Source organism: Oncorhynchus clarkii, chromosome 9 (assembly GCF_045791955.1).
Source record: "Oncorhynchus clarkii lewisi isolate Uvic-CL-2024 chromosome 9, UVic_Ocla_1.0, whole genome shotgun sequence".
NCBI classification, from domain to species: domain Eukaryota; kingdom Metazoa; phylum Chordata; class Actinopteri; order Salmoniformes; family Salmonidae; genus Oncorhynchus; species Oncorhynchus clarkii.
The window spans coordinates 66,584,436-66,605,233 of NC_092155.1; the positions used below are offsets into that span (position 1 = coordinate 66,584,436).

Sequence of the window (20,798 nt, forward strand, 5' to 3'; positions counted from 1 at the left end):
AACCTGACCAACCTGCATTCTCTAAATGAATGAACCTGACCAACCTGCATCCTCTAAATGAATGAACCTGACCAACCTGCATCCTCTAAATGAATGCACCTGACCAACCTGCATCCTCTAAATGAATGCACCTGACCAACCTGCATCCTCTAAATGGATAAACCTGACCAACCTGCATCCTCTAAATGAATGAACCTGACCAACCTGCATTCTCTAAATGAATGAACCTGACCAACCTGCATCCTCTAAATGAATGAACCTGACCAACCTGCATCCTCTAAATGAATGCACCTGACCAACCTGCATCCTCTTAATGAATGCACCTGACCAACCTGCATCCTCTAAATGATTGAACCTGACCAACCTGCATCCTCTAAATGAATGAACCTGACCAACCTGCATCCTCTAAATGAATGAACCTGACCAACCTGCATCATCTAAATGAATGCACCTGACCAACCTGCATCCTCTAAATGAATGCACCTGACCAACCTGCATCCTCTAAATGATTGAACCTGACCAACCTGCATCCTCTAAGTGGATAAAACTGACCAACCTGCATCCTCTAAGTGGATAAAACTGACCAACCTGCAACCTCTAAATGGATAACCCTGCATGTCCAACATTTCTGCTGAGTCAGGGAGCCCCAAACATAGCAATGCAATGCATGTCCAAAATTTCTGCTGAGTCAGGGAGCCCCAAACATAGCAATGCAATGCATATCCAAAATTTCTGCTGAGTCAGGGAGCCCCAAACATAGCAATGCAATGCATGTCCAACATTTCTGCTGAGTCAGGGAGCCTGCTGGCAATTCCGGTTATAGGCACTAGGCTTCTGTTTCTCCATACAGTGAGTGAGTAGTGCCCTCCTGTGAGCACTAGGCTTCTGTTTCTCCGTACTAGTGAGTGAGTAGTGCCCTCCTGTGAGCACTAGGCTTTTGTTTCTCCGTACTAGTGAGTGAGTAGTGCCCTCCTGTGAGCACTAGGCTTCTGTTTCTCCGTACTAGTGAGTGAGTAGTGCCCTCCTGTGAGCACTGGGCTTCTGTTTCTCCGTACTAGTGAGTGAGTAGTGCCCTCCTGTGAGCACTGGGCTTCTGTTTCTCCGTACTAGTGAGTGAGTAGTGCCCTCCTGTGAGCACTGGGCTTCTGTTTCTCCGTACTAGTGAGTGAGTCGTGCCCTCCTGTGAGCACTGGGCTTCTGTTTCTCCGTACTAGTGAGTGAGTAGTGCCCTCCTGTGAGCACTGGGCTTCTGTTTCTCCGTACTAGTGAGTGAGTAGTGCCCTCCTGTGAGCACTGGGCTTCTGTTTCTCCGTACTAGTGAGTGAGTCGTGCCCTCCTGTGAGCACTGGGCTTCTGTTTCTCCGTACTAGTGAGTGAGTAGTGCCCTCCTGTGAGCACTGGGCTTCTGTTTCTCCGTACTAGTGAGTGAGTCGTGCCCTCCTGTGAGCACTGGGCTATGCTTCCTAACTGGCACCCTATTCACTATATATGTTTTATTTAACCTTTATGTAACTAGGCAAGTCCTTTAAGAGCAACTTATTTACAATGACGGCCTAGGAACAGTGGGTTAACTGCCTTGTTCAGGGGCAGAACGACAGATTTTTACCTTGTCAGCTCGGGGATTTGATCTACCAACCTTTCGGTTACTGGCCCAACACTAACCACTAGGCTACCGGCACTACTTTTGACCAGAGTCCTATGTGCCCTAGCCTGGGTACCATACTTTTTAGCTATACGTGCCCTGGTCAAAACTAATGCCCTATATATAATAGGGTGCCATTTGGGATGCCGACAGATTCTCTGTGTGAGTGAGTAGTGCCCTTCTGTGAGCACTCACTAACCTGCCTACTGGGGGGGGGGCTTGGTCAGGGAAGTGACCCAAGAACCAAAATGGTCACTGATAGAGCTGCAGAGTTCCCTTCCAGAAGGACAACCATCTCTGCAGCACTCCACCAATCAGGCCTTTATGGTAGAGAGGCCAGATGGAAGTCATTCCACAGTAAAAGGCACATGAGAGCCCGCTGGAGTGTTCCAAAAGACACCTAAAGACTCTTGACCATGAGAAACAAGATTCTCTGGTCTGATGAAACCAAGTTTGAACTCTTTGACCTGAATGCCAAGCGTCACGTCTGGAGGAAACCTGGCACCATCCCTACAGCGAAGTATGGTGGCAGCATCATGCTGTGGGGATGTTTTTCAGCGGCAGGGACTGGGACACTAGTCAGGATCGAGGGAAAGATGAATGGAGCAAAGTACAGAGAGATCCTTGATGAAAACCTGCTCCAGAGCGCTCAGGACCTCAGACTGGGGTGAAGGTTCACCTTCCAAGAGGACAATGACCTTAAGCAAACATAACAACGCAGCAGTGGTGTCGGGACAAGTCTCAATGTCTTTGAGTGTCCCAGCCAGGATCTGCAGAGAAGAATGGGAGAAACTCCCCAAATGCAGGTGTGCCAAGCTTTTAAAATTTTATTTCACCAGGTAGGCCAGTTGAGAACAAGTTCTCATTTACAACTGCAACCTGGCCAAGATAAAGCAAAGCAGTGCAACAAAAAAACACCACAGAGTTACACATGGAATAAACAAAAGTAGTCAATAACAATAGAAAAATGCATATACAGTGTGTGCAAATGGAGTAAAAGAGGTAAGGCAATAAATAGGTCATAGTAGCGAAGTAATTACAATTTAACGTAACAAAACGTGGTAAAAGTCAAAGGGTCTGAATACTTTCCCCACTCACTGTAATACATGTATCAAAAGGTGGTTATTTCCATTTTTCGATCTACATGTGTATAATGAGACTAGAGGTCACTGAATATTTTGTATAACAATTTCTTTATTCAAATTTGAACAATGATAACCAGCAGAATACGTAATATGGTGGAAACCCTTCCAGTCCTTACAGCTATCCTGCTGTTCTGATAAAACATACCACCTTAAAAACATTCATAAAACTACTGTATTTTCAAATACAGACAAAAATGGTGTCTCATTCACTGGGTTCAGTTCATATTATCAGCATTTGTTTGGCTTGTACCATCTTCCGGACAAATCCAGAGCCAAGGTAAAATTTACATAGATAAATTATTACAATGAGTAGTAGTAGAAAAGAAAGAAACTGACATCACACCAAACACAGCCAGACACCGTTCTTTAGGTTAAAGGGAAATGAAGAGAGAAAATCTACATTTCAAACAAAAACAACAAGGAGGGGCGGAAGTTCAGTCAACAGCCTGTTGATTATGTCTAATAATGTTCCTGACTTAATAAACCAGTCTCTTTCAGTCCTCTTCGTCCTCATCTTCCTCATAGTAGCGGTTCCTCTTAATCATCTCTTCTACAGACACGGCCTCCTTGCCATCCCAGAAGCCCACATCCTGAGACATGTGGTTGGTCTTGGGTCTAGGCTCCGCCTCCGGAGACGAGGGGGGCGTGACGATCTCTGACAAGGCAGTGTGGCAGTTTTGAGAAGGTAACCCTTCCCCATCTTCTCCCTCCATCTTCTCTTCTTCATGCCAGTCCTCCTTCACTCCCTGTTCTTCTTTTGACTCTAGTGATTCGTGGTGGTTCTCTTTTAGAGGTGTTTCTCTACCCTCCTCAGTGCTGGTTTGGACATCAACATAGCTGTCGTCAGAAGGTGTGTGGTAGTCATGTGACAGGCTGTCAGATTGTTCCCGGACCTCTATGATCTGTTCCTCAGGACTGGAGGCCAGCTCAGGCTCCCTGTCCTCCAATGAGCTCATCCTCTCCAGCAGTTCTGGCTCAGGATTGGCTGTCTGACTGGCAGCAGGGGCAGGAGCATGGGAGGGGCTGGCCAATGAGAAGGGCTGGCTGCGCTCTTTGAGGGAGGAGCTCCTGCAGAGGGTGGAGCGTTCGGTGGACTCTGGGCTCTGGTCGGGGAAGGCCGAGTCACCCTCTGGGGGCCACTTGGCACGGGATGGTCTGCCACCGGAGCTCCCTTCTGAGGTGGGGCTGGACCCCATGTTACCCCCCTCTCCATCTCCTTCGGTACGGGGAGGCCAGGAAATCTTCAGCCGACGTGTCTCCACTGGCTTGTCCTTCTCTGTGGAGATCTGGGTACGGGTCTCTAGGGAGGCTGTTACCACATTGACCTTGGCCAGTGGAGACTCCTCCACTGCTGGGCTGATCAACAGTGTGCCGGTAGAGGCACACTTCTTCAGCTCGTCTTTGGAGAAGGAGGTGACCTCTGTGGTCTGTTCGGTCCGCTGTTCCTCCCCAGCCCCACTCTCTCCTTTGGTCTCCCACAGCTCCTTGTGAGGGCGCAGGCCGAAGCCCTCATCATAGTTGCCCTTGGCCTTGAACAGCTGACAGAAGTGAGGCTTGCAATAGACAAGGCTGTGCAGAGAGGCGTAGGTTCCCAGGCTGTCCAGCAGAGGGAGACAAAACACATTGAGAAAGGCCATACTTTTTATAATCAAGCAGCATAAACCCTCATCCTTGAAAACTCAAGAGGAACAAGATGTGAACCTAACAACAATATAAGGTCCACTAACAGTTAGGTTCACAGATGTTTAAACAACAAACAAACAATTCTTTGCTGCATGGCATCTGTCCAATCCACTTACCTGAGTTTGGTGTTGCAGTGGGAGCATCTGAAGCAGGTGTTGTGGAAGACCTGTTGGTTGGCCACCAGTCTCTCCAGAGGGTAGACGGTCTTCTGACACGACACACAGCTCTCCTGTGCAGGCAAGCAGAAGCTCTGTGCACACACAAAATAGAGGCATTCAAGGCAGGTTAATTAGGAGAGGGAATGGCTTTCTCTGAGAAAAATGCAGAAAAGGTACTGTTGAACTCACCCTGGGGTTCTTGGGCTGAGCTTGATCGTTCTGGGTCGAGGATACAGAGGAGGTGCCGATACTGGAGCCTGCTGTGACATGAGACTAATATCAGCAACAGAGGGAGCTGTTGTGAATATACTGACCTAATACACAGAGTACCCCAAACATTAGAAACACATTCCTAATATTGAGGTGCTTGCGTGCATCTGCCCACTCCCTCAGCTTTAATTTGTCGGGACATGGACTCCACAAGGTGTCGAAAGCATTCCACTTAGAAGCTGGCACACGTTGATTCCAATGCTTCCCACAGTTGTGTCAAGTTGGCTGGATGTCCTTTAGGTGATGGACCATTCTTGAAACACAGGAAACTGTTTGAGCGTGAGAAACCCATCAGAGTTGCTGTTCTTGACATACTCAAACCGGTGCGCCTGGCACCGACCATACCCTGTTCAAAGGCACTTAACTTTTGTCTTTCCAATTCCCCCTCAATGTCACACATGCACAATCCATGTCTCAATTGTCTCAAGGCTTAACATCCTTCTTTAACCTGTCTCCTCAGCTTTACCTACACTTAATTGCACATCTGGCCCTTTAATTGGCATCTACTGTGCTGTCTAACGTGCAGGTATAGTGATGGTTCTATACTACTGCTGCTCATTTCATGGCAAAGTTTGCAAATAAATCCTAATGATATACTTCTGCCAGGTAAGTCAAATTGAATGCACGTAGATCAGAATCAGCCTCTCCTTATATTGTTCCTGCACTGCGAATTACCATCTTCAGTAAAAGTGATGCAAATTAGGCAGCCAAATGAACGCCTCTCACATATGCGACTCGCTTCCCGACAATTACCAAGAAGAGCCATTCGTTTGCGATCGACCCATCGCTACTGGCTACACATGGAGTGATGAACACCAGCACCATACTTCCAGACAGGGGCAATATTGCTGAAACTTAATATTGAAACAGATATTGTGTTAGGTTTGGCTTTTTAAGCCAATAGTGGCTAACCAGGGGTGGGATAATGTCAACCTTGCATTTGTTTGATAGTAGCTGGGAGCTTGCGGTGTCTGATACTTGAAAGATTTATGACAGTTTGTGGTGGAACAGGTGAATATTGCATGTACTTTCAGAATTGTTTGGCGAGCTACTCATAGGTGGCCTGTGAGCTACTCATAGGTGGCCTGCGAGCTACAGGTAGGTCACAACCAACCTGTTGGAGACCATGATACCGAATGAAGTGGATTTAACAAGGGACATCAAAAGGGATCAAAGCTTTCACCTGGATTCACCTAGACAGTGTATGTCATGGAAAGAGTCGGTGTCCTTAATGCTTTGTACACTCAGTGGAGGAGACATAAATGATGACGAACAAGAATATAGATTTGGTGAAATGTAGCAATGGACCAAAATAGTTACCATTGCTCTCTGTGGAAGAGGCTTTCCTACTGTTGGGCTCAGAGTCCGAACCCTGAGAGGAGAGGAGATCATGATTTAGGGATGTTTCAGACATAGACACACAGACACAAAGAGCACAGTTTCTCACCATGACCCCACTGCCTGGGGGTACATTCTCCTTCTGTTTGTTGCTGCAGAGGAGGCCTGAGTCCAACTGATCACTCTGTCAGAGAGAGAAAGACAGGGACCTGTTTTACAGTTGGGATAAGTAACCTGCACATGACAGGTTCTGGCCGGGATGGGCCTGAAGTTTGGTTTGGTTTATTTCGGATCCACATGATGCTTTTGACAAAGCAGAAGCCATTCTTCCTGTGGTCCAAAAGTTATTACTTTGGGCTCAAGTTCAGTCAGATTTGAGAAGTCTATGGTTGCACATGGTAGTTAGTCTTCCATGGCAGTGTAAAGGACAGGAACTCACGCTGACTGAGGAGGATAACACCTCGGTTTTAGACACAGCAGCCTGGTACATGGCCATCCTGTCCCTCAGGGGCATGGACTCCATACTCCCTGCATCTAGGAGACAGAGAGAGAAGCGCAGGTTACACACATACACAGAAACACATTGCGCATAAGCTATAGAAAGGAAAGTACAGGCTATAGATTCAGCACAATGCAGACTGTGGGTCATGGGGAGCCTCCCAAATGTCCCCCTATATAGTGCACTACTTTTGACTACAGCCCCATAGGCTTTGTTCTGAAGTAGTGCACTATTAAGGAATAAGATACTATTTAAGATGTAACCACAGTGTTTGTCAGGCTGTGATGGGAACAGGTTCACGGGGGAATGGAAAGAAAAAGCTTTCTTCCTGTAACTATCATTCTTCCTGTAATCACTGGGGCATCCTGCTGATCATAGCACAAGGAGTGAGCCCCAGCCCTCTCCATACAGTCTATACCACTGAAACAGCTACAGGAAGGAAACAACTTACATATGTTTTAGTCTGTCTGTAGTTCTGTGTGGCCTAGTGAAACAATATCCTTGATTAGATTTTAACTCTGGTGTCCCATTCCGTGTGTGTCTCCTCAGTGTAATAGTACCTCCAAGTAGCTGGTCCATGTTATCAGTGATGCCTCCGATCCTCACAGGCGCTCTGGACACCTGGAAACAGAGCCAAGCCACACTATCAGGACAGCATATTCCATTATGGTAGCCTTTACATTGTAGACTCAGCAGGCTCTGAACATACGGACTAATGCCAGCAGTACCTGTGTCGTGGTTTGCATACAGAACCATATGATGCTCACATACTTAGCTCTAGGCTAGCATAAACATACAGTAGGAGAGAACCAGGGCCATCCATCAGACAGTTCTGAACCCTGTGCTCTGACAGAAGAGGAAAACAGGAGTGGAGAAGAGAAGTGGTATGGCAGCCTGTCAGTGAATCAGTCAGTTCCAGTAGCAGCCTGGCTTGTTGTCCAGCTCCCCCTTCTTGGCTGTCTGCCTCTGCATCCAATCCCTCTATACTCTAATCCCCTTATGAGCTCAGTGAGATAGAGCCTGGGGCAGATAGGGGTGTCTGCCTTGCCTCCCTCAGGCTGTACCGCATCACTGTGCGCCTCCTAAATTTTGTAACAATACAGAGGGCTCCATATATCTCCGCATTGACATGATTGGTTGACATTAGGTGGGGGCGGGAGGTCCTGTATAAGCAAATGCACGTCCTTGACAACTTCCTTCATGACAGCTCTGCTCCATGAAGCACAAGTAGTATGAATGCTCTGACTTCTGCAGAGGCTGCATCGCAGTAAATGCTGTACGGTCACTGCAGACGTTGGATTGACCACGCAGAGCCTTTTAGCCAGAGTGTGATCAGTGTCAGAGATTAGAGGAGCAACAGGGTGTCACAGAGCCTTGTGAGGCTGGGACTGCAATGGGCACAGCCTTAATAATACAGACAGTGGGGGATAAAACCCTGAAATACAAAGAGGAGACAGAGTAGTGCTGTTCCGAAGGAAAAGTCTTTGTAGGGTTGTGCGTTTGTGGCAGTCTGGATTTTGGATCTGCATTGGCAGAAAGGGGTTGAACGTGCTGCTCCATCCTCCAGAGTGGATTCATCTAGGCTCTAGGGGGAGCCAGACCCCAGCTGGCCCAGACGGACCACAGGCGGAGACCCCTCTCTAACCCAGCCAGAGGGCCCCCTCCCAAACCAAGACTCAGACGATACCCTCTCCAGACCATGGTCACGGGCGGTGCCTCAACAATATGGGGGAGGCTGTAAACAAACAATAGGCCAGGAGGCAGCTGAGCTCAGAGAGGGAGGAACTGATCAGCAAGCCAGACAGACAAAGACCTGACACTAATCCCACTGACAATTAAAACCCCCAGAGACAGATGATACAAATCGAGGCTCCTCCCTGAATCCTACCGCCAGCTGGCTGGCTGGGCATCAGAGCAATAACAAAAAAGGTTCATTCAAAAATCAGTGAGTTTTAGGCTACATATAGCCCAGAACCACCATTGACAAAAACATGAAAAAGTCCTTGATAAGCCCATTCACTGACAGTAAGCATAATTCACCAACCATAGTGCAGTCAGTGTATAGGCCAGCCCTCCCATCAAAGGACTCACAGCGTAATGCGCTAGAATCTAGTCAAAACATTAAAGCAAACCAAATATAAGACGGAGACTGTTTCAAAGCCGCAGCACTACAAGTGAGCTTATGGAGATCCAAGGTTGAGACCAAACAAAGAACAAAAAACATATTTACCTCTTGCAAAGCAACGCTAGGAGCTACAGGGAGAAGCAGAGTGGAACACAAGGAAGAGGAAAGGAGTTAAGCTGGAGCGCTCATATCTGTCCTGGAGGAGCTTGGAACATCAACAGCAGCTAACTCGATTCTGTTCATTACACTGTGGCTCCAATGGACTGGTGCCTCTCCTTCGTCCTTCCTTTCTGCCTCGTCACAGTCACACAGAGAGAGAAGCAGAGAGGGGGGCATATGGAGGGGAGTGGGGCTGGAAAGGAGAGAGGGGGGTGACCAGGGGGGGGGGGGTGAAGTTGGGTCAATTAATTTCACAGTGCCTCTCCCTCATGGCCGTCTCCTCCAGCGAGAGGAGCGGGAGGAGGGGCAGAAGGAGAAGGCCTTGCTTTGATAAGCCAGGGAGGGATTTATCAGAGGAGGCTCAGTTTCTTCTCTACTGCAGTAATGTGCCTGCCCCATGACATCACCACCTCTCGAGGAGAGGGTCAGGGGCTGAGCTACAGGTCAGGGAGCAGGTCAGGCACAGGGCTGGGTGTGGGGCAGCCAGGTCACTTCCTGGCTGTCAGCTGAGAGAACAAGAAAGAGCTGCTCATGTGCTTAAGAAGTGAAGGAGGGTTCAGCCAGCTGGGGCATGGCAGGTGAGGCAACTTGTTAAGCCGCTACAAAAACACTCCTCTGATCTGATGTCCAGGCGGGCGTCCATGTTCAAAGACCGAGTAGTAAGCTAGTTATCTGAGCCAGTGCTGTGGGCTAAAAAAATTTTTTTTTAAATCTGAATCTTGATCAATGGTCAACTAAAACCCTACCTCATTGGAATGTTACATTGAAAGTCTGGCCTTTCACATTCAATACCTAACATTTGTACAAGCCAGGAAAAACAAACTAAATAAAGACTGTTAGTCTAGACTCTAGAGTAGAAAGGGTGAAAAATATCCTTTGCTTTTAAATGAGCTCATCGAAACTGAACAAAAAGAAAATGCAACATGTAAAAAGTGTTGATCCCACATTTCATGAGCTGAAATAAAAGATCCCAGAAATGTTCCAGTCGCACAAAAAGCTTATTTCTCTCAAATTTCTGCACGTCCTTGTTAGTGAGCATTTCTCCTTTGCCAAGATAATCCATCCACCTGACAGGCGTGGCATATCAAGAAGCTGATTAAACAGCATGATCATTACACAGGTGCACCTTGTGCTGGAGACAATAAAGGGCCACTAAAATGTGAAGTTTAGTCCCACAACACAATGCAACAGATGTCTCAAGTTGAGGGAGCGTGCAATTAGCATGCTGACTGCAGGAATGTCCACCAGAGCTTTTGCCAGAGAATTGAACGTTCCACAATAAGCCACCTCCAACATTGTTTTAAAGAATTTGGCAGTACGTCCAACTGGCCTCACAACCGCAGACCCACGTGTATGGCGTTGTGTGGGCCAGCGGTGGTTGATGTCAACATTGTGAACAGAGTGCCCCATGGTGGCGGTGGGGTTATGGTACGGGCAGGTATAAACTATGGACAATGAACGCAATTTTAATTTTAATCCATGTCAGTTTGAATGCACAGAGACACCGTGGCGAGATCCTGAGACCAATTGTCGTGCCATTCATCCGCCGCCATCACCTCACATTACAGCATGATAATGCACGCCCCATGTCGCAAGGATCTGTACACAATTCCTGGAAGATGAAAATGTCACGGTTCTTCCATGGCCTGAATACTCAGACAATATTTGGGATGCTCTGGATCAACGTGTATCCAGCATCTTCGCACAGCCTCTGAAGAGGAGTGGGATAACATTCCACAATCAACAGCCTGATTAACTTTTTTTTAAGGCATCTGTATTCCCAGTCACGTGAAATCCATAGATTGTGGCCTAATGAATGTATTTAAATTGACCGATTTCCTTAAAATGAACTAACGCAGTCAAATATAAAAATAATTTATATTTTTGTTCAGAATAATTGCTAAAATATACTTAAGTACCAAAGGTTTCCAGTGCATTTGGAAAAGTGTCACGTTGCCTTTATATCAACATGGCTGTTAACCCCAGAGGGAGCATGAGGAGGATAGGACAGTGGTTGTTTTGAAGAACCCCTTTTATCTGCCTGAGGACATGTTTATAGCTAGTCTATCTCGAGGAGTGTTCTGTAGTGAGATGAGAACAGTCATAGCGGTGCATGTGACAGGCAGCATGACTAACCCCAGGAGGGCTCGGACCCCTGGAGAACACGACACCTTCCCTTCTAGAACAGGAACAATGGAGGACACACAGACCAGTTGTCTTATAAACCACAATACTTCAGCTTCAGGCAGTCCTCTGACCTCAGATTAAAACACATGGGGCTTTTCTTTAGCAAACCCATCGCATAAGTCACCATCAGAGCAGCTTGTGTAATCACACCACCGGATCCACACAACACTCTCCTAATACCTAAACAATAGAAAAGTGTTTCCATTCAGCCAATAGCCATTCAGCCAATAGCCATACCCACTATTTATGTGACGGAAGATTTGAAATATAACGTCCAGTCAAGTCATGTAAAGAATAAAAAAGGTGTCTGAAAATGTTATACAAAAAAAAATATTTCCTATTCATTTTTTTGTTGAAAACATGCTAGTTTGTAATCAGTGACTTTGGACTTACTTTGTTCTGCTGGTTCTCTCCTTTCTCGAACATCATCTTGAGGTTGTTGAGGGGGATGTTGGGCTTCTCACTGGGGACACAAGGTACTTCTTCTACTGCCTCCTGCCTCTCTGGGTCTCTCTGCTGCAGTCTTCTCTCCATGCCAGGTCCTGCCTGGTCCTCAGCGGCTGTGGGGCTGGTGTCGGGGTCTGATGAGAGAGGTGGCTGGGCCTGAGTGGCCTGGGGCTGGATCTGATGCTTGGCTTTAGGGTTTAAGGGGAGTAAGCAGCGAGTGTGGGTGGTGTGGGGTAACGGGGCGCAGGACGTGGCTGAGGACTGGACAGGCTGCTCCCACCACTTCTTCAACACACTCAGGTTGCCACTGCGGAGAGTTGGGGGCAACGGGTCTGCAGCCTCGAGGAGGACGTAAAGAGAAAGTTTAGTTTATTAAGATATCCATTATATTCACCAGGGCTACTCCTAAACTTGTTCATACAGTCTGACTAGCAGAAACATAGCAATGGCATAAATCAAAATGGTGTACAGTTTCTGTGCCTAATAGAATCCACGAATAGAATAGAAACACTGTGGAATTCAACCCAGAAGGGCAATGAGGGTAATACTATTAGCAGCATGTGAAGGAGATAAGATAGAGACCAATGGGTAATTGGACAGAAAACAGATACCAGTCACATCAATAGTTCCAGGACACAAGAGTAAGAGTCTCCAACCGCATTCTAATAAAGCTACCGTTAGCATTCAACTGGACTAGCATCTTTCCAACAACAAGACCTCTCCCTAGCTAACCCAAACAGCCGACTACAGTTTCTCATGCTCATCAAATGACTAGGATTATGACTAAAACAATTTAAGGGATGTTTAACACAAGATAGGCCTACTCATGAAAAGTATTGGGAGCGAGAGAGAGGGGAAGGGGGAGTGAGAGAAAAAGGAGCTTCGACAGTGAGGAATGCTGATAAATGTGGCTCATGTTGACTGATAATCCAACTGTATTATGCTAACATGTTATTTACATTTCACCAAGAGGGCACCATTGTCAAACAGAAAAGGGTCAGTTGAGGGAAAGGGAACAATCCAGGAAAAGAGAAAACAGGAAACCTGCCGCATGCCCCCTCCCCAAACTGTGAAGTATTTACCTAATTTTACATTCTGTGAAAATACCTTGAGCCTCTGCTAACAGTGACAATAGTTAGTTCTACACCACAACCCAGGTATAAACCAACATCATAATGAGGAGTCCCAGACGCAAACTGAGTCTTTGCATTTGCCAGTTCAAATGTCCCCTCCCCCCACTGGTTATAAATACCGGCACTTAAAATGTTCTACTGCTTGAGCACCCGCACCTCTTATAGAATATAGGCTTCAAATTATTGCAGCACTTCCCCACCTAAATATATATGTAAACAGTACTGTCACCCAAAATGAGTGCCAGCACCTATTTCAATCCACTTCAAGCACTGCTTTCAATACAGTACACCAAATGATGGTCTACCTATGCCAGACACCTACCTGGGATTGAAAAAGTTGCTTAATGAAGAACAAAAATCCCTGCCGTCTGTTTATATCCCCTCAAGTGCAATTCCCGGGCCGAGCCAACTGACCACCGGGAAGAGTGGATGTATCGGCAAGGTGGGATCAGGCATTACATTGTCTTCCTTCATGGCCGTGAAGGGAGTGACCACCCAGGAACAAGAGCATCGATGTGAAACGACAGTGGAGGTATTATCTACCTTAAGATTAAAGTCTCAATATAAGGATTAAGGCTTTTCTAGTCTAGCCTCCAACTGCAGCATGTGAACAGCCGTGTGTGTGTGTGTGTCTCAGAGAGAGCATGAGTGAGGATGAGTAAGTACATGTGAGAGAGAGAAATAGCTTTGTTAGATATTTGCACTTTCCAACCCTGACTGGATACTTACTGCTTTCTTCCTCTCCGAGTTGCCCTCCTCTGCAGCCAGTTGGTATCTAGGAAGAGGATAGATGGGGTTGTGAGCATAGGCCTGCATCATGAGGTAGAGCAGTTTATAGGTAGTCCGTTTACAGCCCTGTCTTAGCCTCTAGAACTAAAACTACTTGGGCGTTTGTTGGGATCTCTTCTAATTCCAATTATACAAGCATGGATCAACGCTGTCTCCTAGTGGTCAGACACTGAAACCTTCTCCGAATATCAAAAATATAAAACTACGCAACTACTAACATTATTACTAGGATGGAAAAGCCATCAGTGATCAGGAGTATGTTTGTTTCTACCTTGATACAGGGTTATGCACAATAGAGAGAGAATAGATACATCTGGGTGAGTTTAAATGTGAAGAGTCATTGACTGAGAAGAGAAGATGTTAGGAAGTGAGTAACAGTCACAGTAAGGGTAAATGGGAGAGAGTGAGAAACTTACTTGGAGAAGCGCTCAGCAATGGCATTGTTCCTGCCTCTGGTGCCAACTATGGACAACTCATTAGCTGTGACTCTGAGGGAGTGGGAGGCCCACTGTCTGCGACTGAACGGAGCGGTGGCCATCTCTGTTGTTCTCAGGGAAAAACTGCTCTAGCTGGCTGGAGGGTGAAATAATAATAGGTCAAATTAACCTCACAATTCCACCCTAAACAATCATGGAATTAGAAATCCTTCTAAATAAAAAACTCAGATGTGTTTACTTCATGACAGCAGTATCTCAGCATGTGGGAGGAGACTGTATGATCAATACGTCTATGTCTGCAGTGAATGACAGTAGGCTACAATTGTGTTAATTACTTGCGGTTCCTATGGATGAATCAGCAGTGAGTAAGGCAGTAGCCAGCACACAGCAGCTACTAATCCATCATTGAGACATCATTGTCTCATCATTGAGACATCATGAAGTTGAAGCCCCCAAGCTACTACCAGCAGGCACAAGCCCTCCCCAGTCATCTCTCTGTCAGAGTTCCGTGAACTACCCACCTGTTTCCTGGGACGTCACACAGACTGACTGGAATTCAGGGCAAGCAGATGCATGCACTCACTCTCAGCCTGACTGTCATTACATGCACTCACTCTCAGCCTAACTGTCATTACATGCACTCACTCTCAGCCTAACTGTCATTACATGCACTCACTCTCAGCCTGACTGTCATTACATGCACTCACTCTCAGCCTGACTGTCATTACATGCACTCACTCTCAGCCTGACTGTCATTACATGCACTCACTCTCAGCCTAACTGTCATTACATGCACTCACTCTCAGCCTAACTGTCATTACATGCACTCACTCTCAGCCTAACTGTCATTACATGCACTCACTCTCAGCCTAACTGTCATTACATGCACTCTCATTTCAGGATTACACATGGTCCACCAGACAAAAACAACACCTATATGGATGATGAGGATTCGAGTTAGGGAACATAGTACTGTCTGAAACTATTGGTTTAAACTGTCATTTTTGAACAGAGGTATGGCGAGACAGGTAGACCTAGGCTATATATTCCTTTATAAGAAGAAATAGGAGACACCTTCCTTCCACACACCACCGTGAGGATCTCACAGTTATTATGAATAATATTGAAATCAGCAAAAAAGCCCGCGTTTAGCAGGTTGGCATGTATCTAGCTCATAAAACATGGGCCTAAACACTTTTGTTGCGTTTATATTTTTGTTCAGTATAGAAAGAGATATGCTCTTTAGTTTAGTGCATGCATTCAGGAAAGTCCCATTTACCAAGAGTCAACTGGTAGCCAAGAGTCAACTGGTACCCTTGACACTTTCTCTTCTGCTTTATCCACTGATCGAACACTGCGCATAGATCCAAGTCAAAATATCACCTCAGACAATTCATTTTGGAAATTGCCAGCAGCATATGATTGGCTATACAATAAAAATATAACTAATAGTAAATGACTTGAGTACAGAGAGCAAACAGCTAAAATGATTAGTCCCAACTTAACTCCCAGCATTCAAAGCATTATTTCCAGACTGATAAATACCATGATAAGCCTTTATTTTTTTAGATCAGCTTATAAAGATTACTGTTTCTTTTCTCGTTCGTGATTTACAGAAAAGCTGTTTTGCATCACATCTCATGAAAACAAACATAACAGGCTCTTAAAAATAATCTCACCACATAAGAATTCTAAAGAGCTTATGCACATTACTTACCTTTGAGTCCTCTCTTACTACTTCAACTTCACTCAGTCTATTTGCCTACTCCCCAGTCTCTTTGTCTTCTCTCTCAGTCTTCAAGCCTTCTTTCTCAGTCTTCAAGCCTTCTCCTCCGTGCCTCAGTAACAGTTTGCTGTCTTGCACTGCTGCATAGAAGTCTGTAATATGCTTGGAGAGATGGGAGGGGGCAAATGAAGACCATGAGACTCCAACCAATAACGATGCAGAATTTACCTCCACCTGGCAGGTACAGTCAGAGTCCCTCCCATCCAAAACCCTGTGTTCCGGTGTACACTAGATATCACACCCACAAAGTCAGATTCCACAGCCACAAAGTCTGTATTGGCACACCAAAAAAATTGCTTTGGTATTAATCAAAGGTTAGGGTTAGGCATACGTTTGGTAGTGTGGTTAAGGTTAGAGTTAGGTTTAAAATCACAATTTAAGAAGAGAAATTGTAGAAATGGGCATGGTTAGCCATAATTATGACTTTGTGGCTGTGTTAACTAGTGACAACCCTGTGTTCATGAGGGTGAATCTAAACGCAAACAAGGTGAGTACATACCGTACAGCCTTCACCTCCAACACAGTATGACATAAAGGGAAGAATCCCACTCAATTCCTGGAAGTGGCACAGACTCCGCCCACCTTCTCATGAGGTCAAAGGCTGAGGATGTGAGTCGTTCACAATCAAGAGAAACGCCACTGAGTGTCTGTGATCAAAAGACTTGAGACGTCTTATCGCAATCAAACCCATGTTCTCATCCCTCTTCAACTTAAAAGGTCTGTCTGTCAATAAACCCATACCAAAATAAATCCTCTGTACCTTGTTGTTCCTCTAAGATGTTTAAGACGTAATACCATGTGGTTAAACAGGACTGCTAAGCTTCAGATAACGTGGCACTGGGGTCTAGGCTTCATCAGTGTCACATCACTACAGTCTAATCCAAACCACATGATTCTACTGTGTGTAGGGCAGGGCTCTGTGTCGCTAAATGTAACCTGACAGATAACTATGTCTACGGCAGACAGGATTTCAGAGAATACAAACTTGGTTTCATTTAAAGTTGTGTAACAGTCAAAACCCTGTGTGGATCAGGGTAAAACTCTCTCTGGCTTTACTTTGGACGGTCTGTGTGTCTTTGGAGGAACCACAGGTGAAACCTTCTTTTGGCTTGTCCTCATTACATGGCATCCATGCTAAGAATGGCTGACTATTCATTCACTAATTTATTACAATGAGTCTACTCCATATCTGCCAGGTATTTCATGCTGGCTCTACGCTCAACAACAAGCTGTATGCATACAGGTAACTGCCAAAATAAAGGAAACACTTGATTTGAGGGATACAACGTATATTGAAAGCAGGTGCTTCCAAACAGGTGTGGTTCCTGAGTTAATTAAGCAAGTTTAAAAATGCCCAGTAGGTTGGCTACCTTAGCTAGAAGAAGATCTCTCAGTGACCTTGAAAGCAGGGTTGCAATCCAGCTAGTATATTTGGTTCTTTGGGAGGTGTGGAAATGGTTGTTCCTTAACCAGTAAAACTTAAAGTTTTTTTTAAAGTTCTGAGAATGGAAATGAACATTGTTCCTGTTCTGGGAACGTACATTTGTAGGTAGCAGGGAGGTTCTGAGAATGGAAATGAACATTGTTCCTGTTCTGGGAACGTACATTTTTAGGTAGCAGGGAGGTTCTGAGACTGTTTTACTCTTGGTTCCCTAAGTTTTCCTGGGAGGTTTTATTAACGTTCTGAGAATGGAAATTATAGGTTATTTGAAGGTAAATAACTTTATTTATTTTTTAAGACATATCGACGCTGCTAGCTTAATTGACTGTTTGAACTCCAAGCACAGACACATGGAAATTAATTTGCTTAGGCATTAATCATATAGACACTTGTTTTTTGTCGCACAGTGTCAGTGAGATTAGAACCTACAATATGACATTCTGTTCTCTATCCATGGAATTGGATTGTATTGCACCACCAGGATGTAGCTAGCGTTCAATGTTCTTTTAACTCGTACAAAGCTGTTATTTTTTAAATCTATAACAGACCCCATTTCGAAGGAAAAAAGCACTCATTCAGATCAGGTGTGGCCAATTAGTGAGTATCGCCAACACACTTAAGAGAGAGGAGAGAGATTTTTGTTGACGCTGGGAACAGAATGTTTCTAAATAACGTTTTTAGAACATTCTCTGAACGTTACTAAAGTAGTCTTGTGGTTTTTATGGAACGTTTTCTTAACATTCTCAGAACAATTTGAGAACATTACTTTACATAGAACCATGAGAACCTTGTAAGTAACATTATGCTGAAGTACTGAAATTCCCACAGGAGAATGTTGTTTCTTTACGTTCTCTGAAATGTTCTCTGAGAATATTCCCAATGTCAAACCATTTGCAGAACATTACCAGAATTGAAATTACATGTATTAAATTAAATGTGTGAACTTTTGGGAAATGTTCTGTAATGAAATACCAAGAAAATGACAAAAAAAAGTTACGTTCCTTAAATGTGCTGAGAGCCAAGAAAATATTGTTCTCACCAAGCTCTAAGAAACACATGTTGCTCAGAATGTTACGTGCTAGCTAGGAAAAGAGCATAGTGGGTTTAATGTGTGTCTCAGTCACCAGAACAACCCAATTGAACACTTATGGGAGATTGTGAAGCAGTGCCTGAGACAGCGTTTTCCTTCACCATGAACAAAACACCAAATTATGCAATTTCTCGTGGAAGAATTGTGTCGCTTCCCTTCAATAGAGTTCCAGATACTTGAGGAATCTATAACATGGTACATTGAAGCCGTTCTGGCAGCTCGTGGTGGCCCAACGCCCTATTGTTTCCTTTACTTGGCAGTAACCTGTACCTAAATGCAAGCAGGGGCCTGTAGACATGTCTCTTAACTAGTCATCTAAATCTCAAACAACATGATGACATCAGCAGCAGGAATCAGAATGTGGGAACTGTTTCCCACAATGAGTCAGTGTTCTGTGTAACATTAATTAAATCGTGAGATTCAATCAACACAGAAGGGCCTATTTGGAAACCCATAGATAAAGATACTATGATCAAATAGACACAAACAAACATTGTGGAGCGGAAATGTCGTTTTTGGCTCGGTTTCGTCTATCCCAGCATTATATATTTGGAAATTAAACTCTGTTCCTGTTTGTATTAGCTGGGACTTCCATGGGAGGAGAGAGGGGAGTTGTAGGCCTATAAATAGAGATGCTTTTCTCATGGATAAAAAGTAAACATTTGCCCCTTAGTTGTTCTTATCCACATGTTGAGTAATAAAAGCAAAAAATTATTGCATCATTTTCTCAGGTCCAGAAGAGGTACAGTATGAGGGATAGCTAGCCTTTCATGGCTGAAGAGGAACACTAAGGTGGTACCCAGCAGTTACTGTTAGTCAATGAACTGCAAGAGACGTTTCCAAAACTTCCGTTCCTCAAGAAACTGTCAATGAAGCTGCAGGTCTACTCCTCTTAAGTCTAACCTGGGGGATGTAGCCACCCTTCTATTGGACGATATTTACTGCATAAACCATTCTTGGGGAGGCTGAAAAATGATGCACAGTTTAACATTGATATGTTGTTTATCTAGGGGGAAATTAATTTACCAGAAAGAGAAGACAAACCATTGAGTCAGAAGAAACCCTTCCTGCTAAACAGACAAGCAATAATAGTTAGTTTCCCAGTGCTTAATTTGAGCCAGATCCTGCCGGAACAGGATCTGGCACCTCAGATTTGACTTTGTTTGTTTCGGCATAAAAGCGATGAGCTTTAAATCAAGTTGCCTCCTCCTTATTTCTCCCACCCCCCAGGAAGACAATTGTGTAAAAGTGCGGTTATCCTTCTGCGTAATCATCCTTTCCTGCCACACTGATTCCAGACCTGCTCTCTTATTTGCACATGGAGGTTATGGGGAGGGCCGGTGGGGTAAGTAACTAATCTTGACACAGGTCTTGGTAATGGTGGTCAGCTAGTGAAGAGGTCCCTACGTAATCATGTCACCCAGCCAAGGTTAGTCGTCTCCCTACTGAATTTGAAATGTGGGAAAGCCAAATAAAAAATGGATAAGAAAAGGTAATCGTGTTTGATGACATGTTGATGACAAAAATCCAGAGAAAGCTGGTGTATTGAACCCAGAACGAGCCAGAGAACTGTCAGTGCCAGAGGAAAGGAGTGAGGGCAAACTGCTCCTGATGACAATGCCTTAGCTAGCAGTGCTGTTTTTCCCGCTAGTTCAGTATCCCCACTTGGCACCTCCACTAGTCCTTGTGGGAGGTTTTGAAAACTAAGGTATACTTTTTTTTTCTTTACACACTTCTTCTGTACTGTGAAGTCAATCAGAATATGTGCTTCATATTGTCACATAGGCAGGAGGCCTATATATTCTCATATGTGTGTTCTGCTGTAGACGACATTGATTAATTTACTCTGGCTGCTGCGTTGCTATGTTGTGTTTGTAACTTTTTCTCACAATGTGTTCAGGTACCTCAGAGCCACACAAGCTCACAGAACGAGACCGACGAGTGCTGAAGCACGTAGGTCGTAAAAATCATCAGTCCTCGGTTGCAACACTCACTACCAAGTTCCTCTGGAAGCATTGTCAGCACAATAACTATTCATCAGGAGCTTCATGAAATGGGTTTCCATGGCTGAGCAGCCGCACACAGGCCTAAGATCACTATGCGCAATGCCTAGCGTCGGCTGGAGTGGCTGTTTTTCATGGCTCGGGCTAGGCCCCTTAATTCCAGAGAAGGAAAATCTTAGCGCTACAGCATACAATGAAATTCTAGACGTTTCTGTGCTCCCAACTTTGTGGCAACAGTTTGGGGAAGGCCCTTTCCTGTTTCAGCATGACAATGTGCCCGTGCACAAAGTGAGGTTCTTACAAAAATTGTTTGTTGAGATTGGTGTGGCAGAACTTGACTGGCCAGCACAGAGCCCTGACTTCAACCCCATCAAACACCTTTGGGGTGAATTGGAAAGCCGACTACAAGCCAGGCAGCAAAGGGGGGACCAACTCCATAATAATGCCCATGACTTTGGAATGAGAT

At 45.1% G+C, this 20,798-nt stretch overlaps 1 protein-coding gene across 4 annotated transcripts; it reads right to left on the bottom strand.

The window, feature by feature from the left end:
- Positions 1-2,818: 2,818 nt before the first annotated feature.
- Positions 2,819-15,869, bottom strand: LOC139416769 (LIM domain and actin-binding protein 1-like). 4 transcript variants are annotated; one of them, XM_071165822.1, is made up of 11 exons: positions 15,730-15,869; positions 13,992-14,148; positions 13,516-13,561; positions 11,600-11,992; positions 7,296-7,356; positions 6,676-6,770; positions 6,346-6,420; positions 6,219-6,270; positions 4,818-4,885; positions 4,587-4,720; positions 2,819-4,383 (listed from the first exon to the last, which is right to left on the bottom strand). In XM_071165822.1, the coding sequence occupies exons 2-11, from the start codon at positions 14,111-14,113 to the stop codon at positions 3,282-3,284; spliced, it is 2,148 nt and encodes a 715-aa protein (XP_071021923.1). In that variant the 5' UTR covers positions 14,114-14,148; positions 15,730-15,869; the 3' UTR covers positions 2,819-3,281. The 4 variants fall into 4 exon arrangements, with proteins under 4 accessions (XP_071021923.1, XP_071021922.1, XP_071021924.1 ...); XM_071165821.1 differs by having other exon boundaries at positions 4,818-4,888; positions 15,730-15,820; XM_071165823.1 differs by lacking the exon at positions 6,346-6,420 and having other exon boundaries at positions 4,818-4,888; positions 15,730-15,820.
- Positions 15,870-20,798: the final 4,929 nt, after the last annotated feature.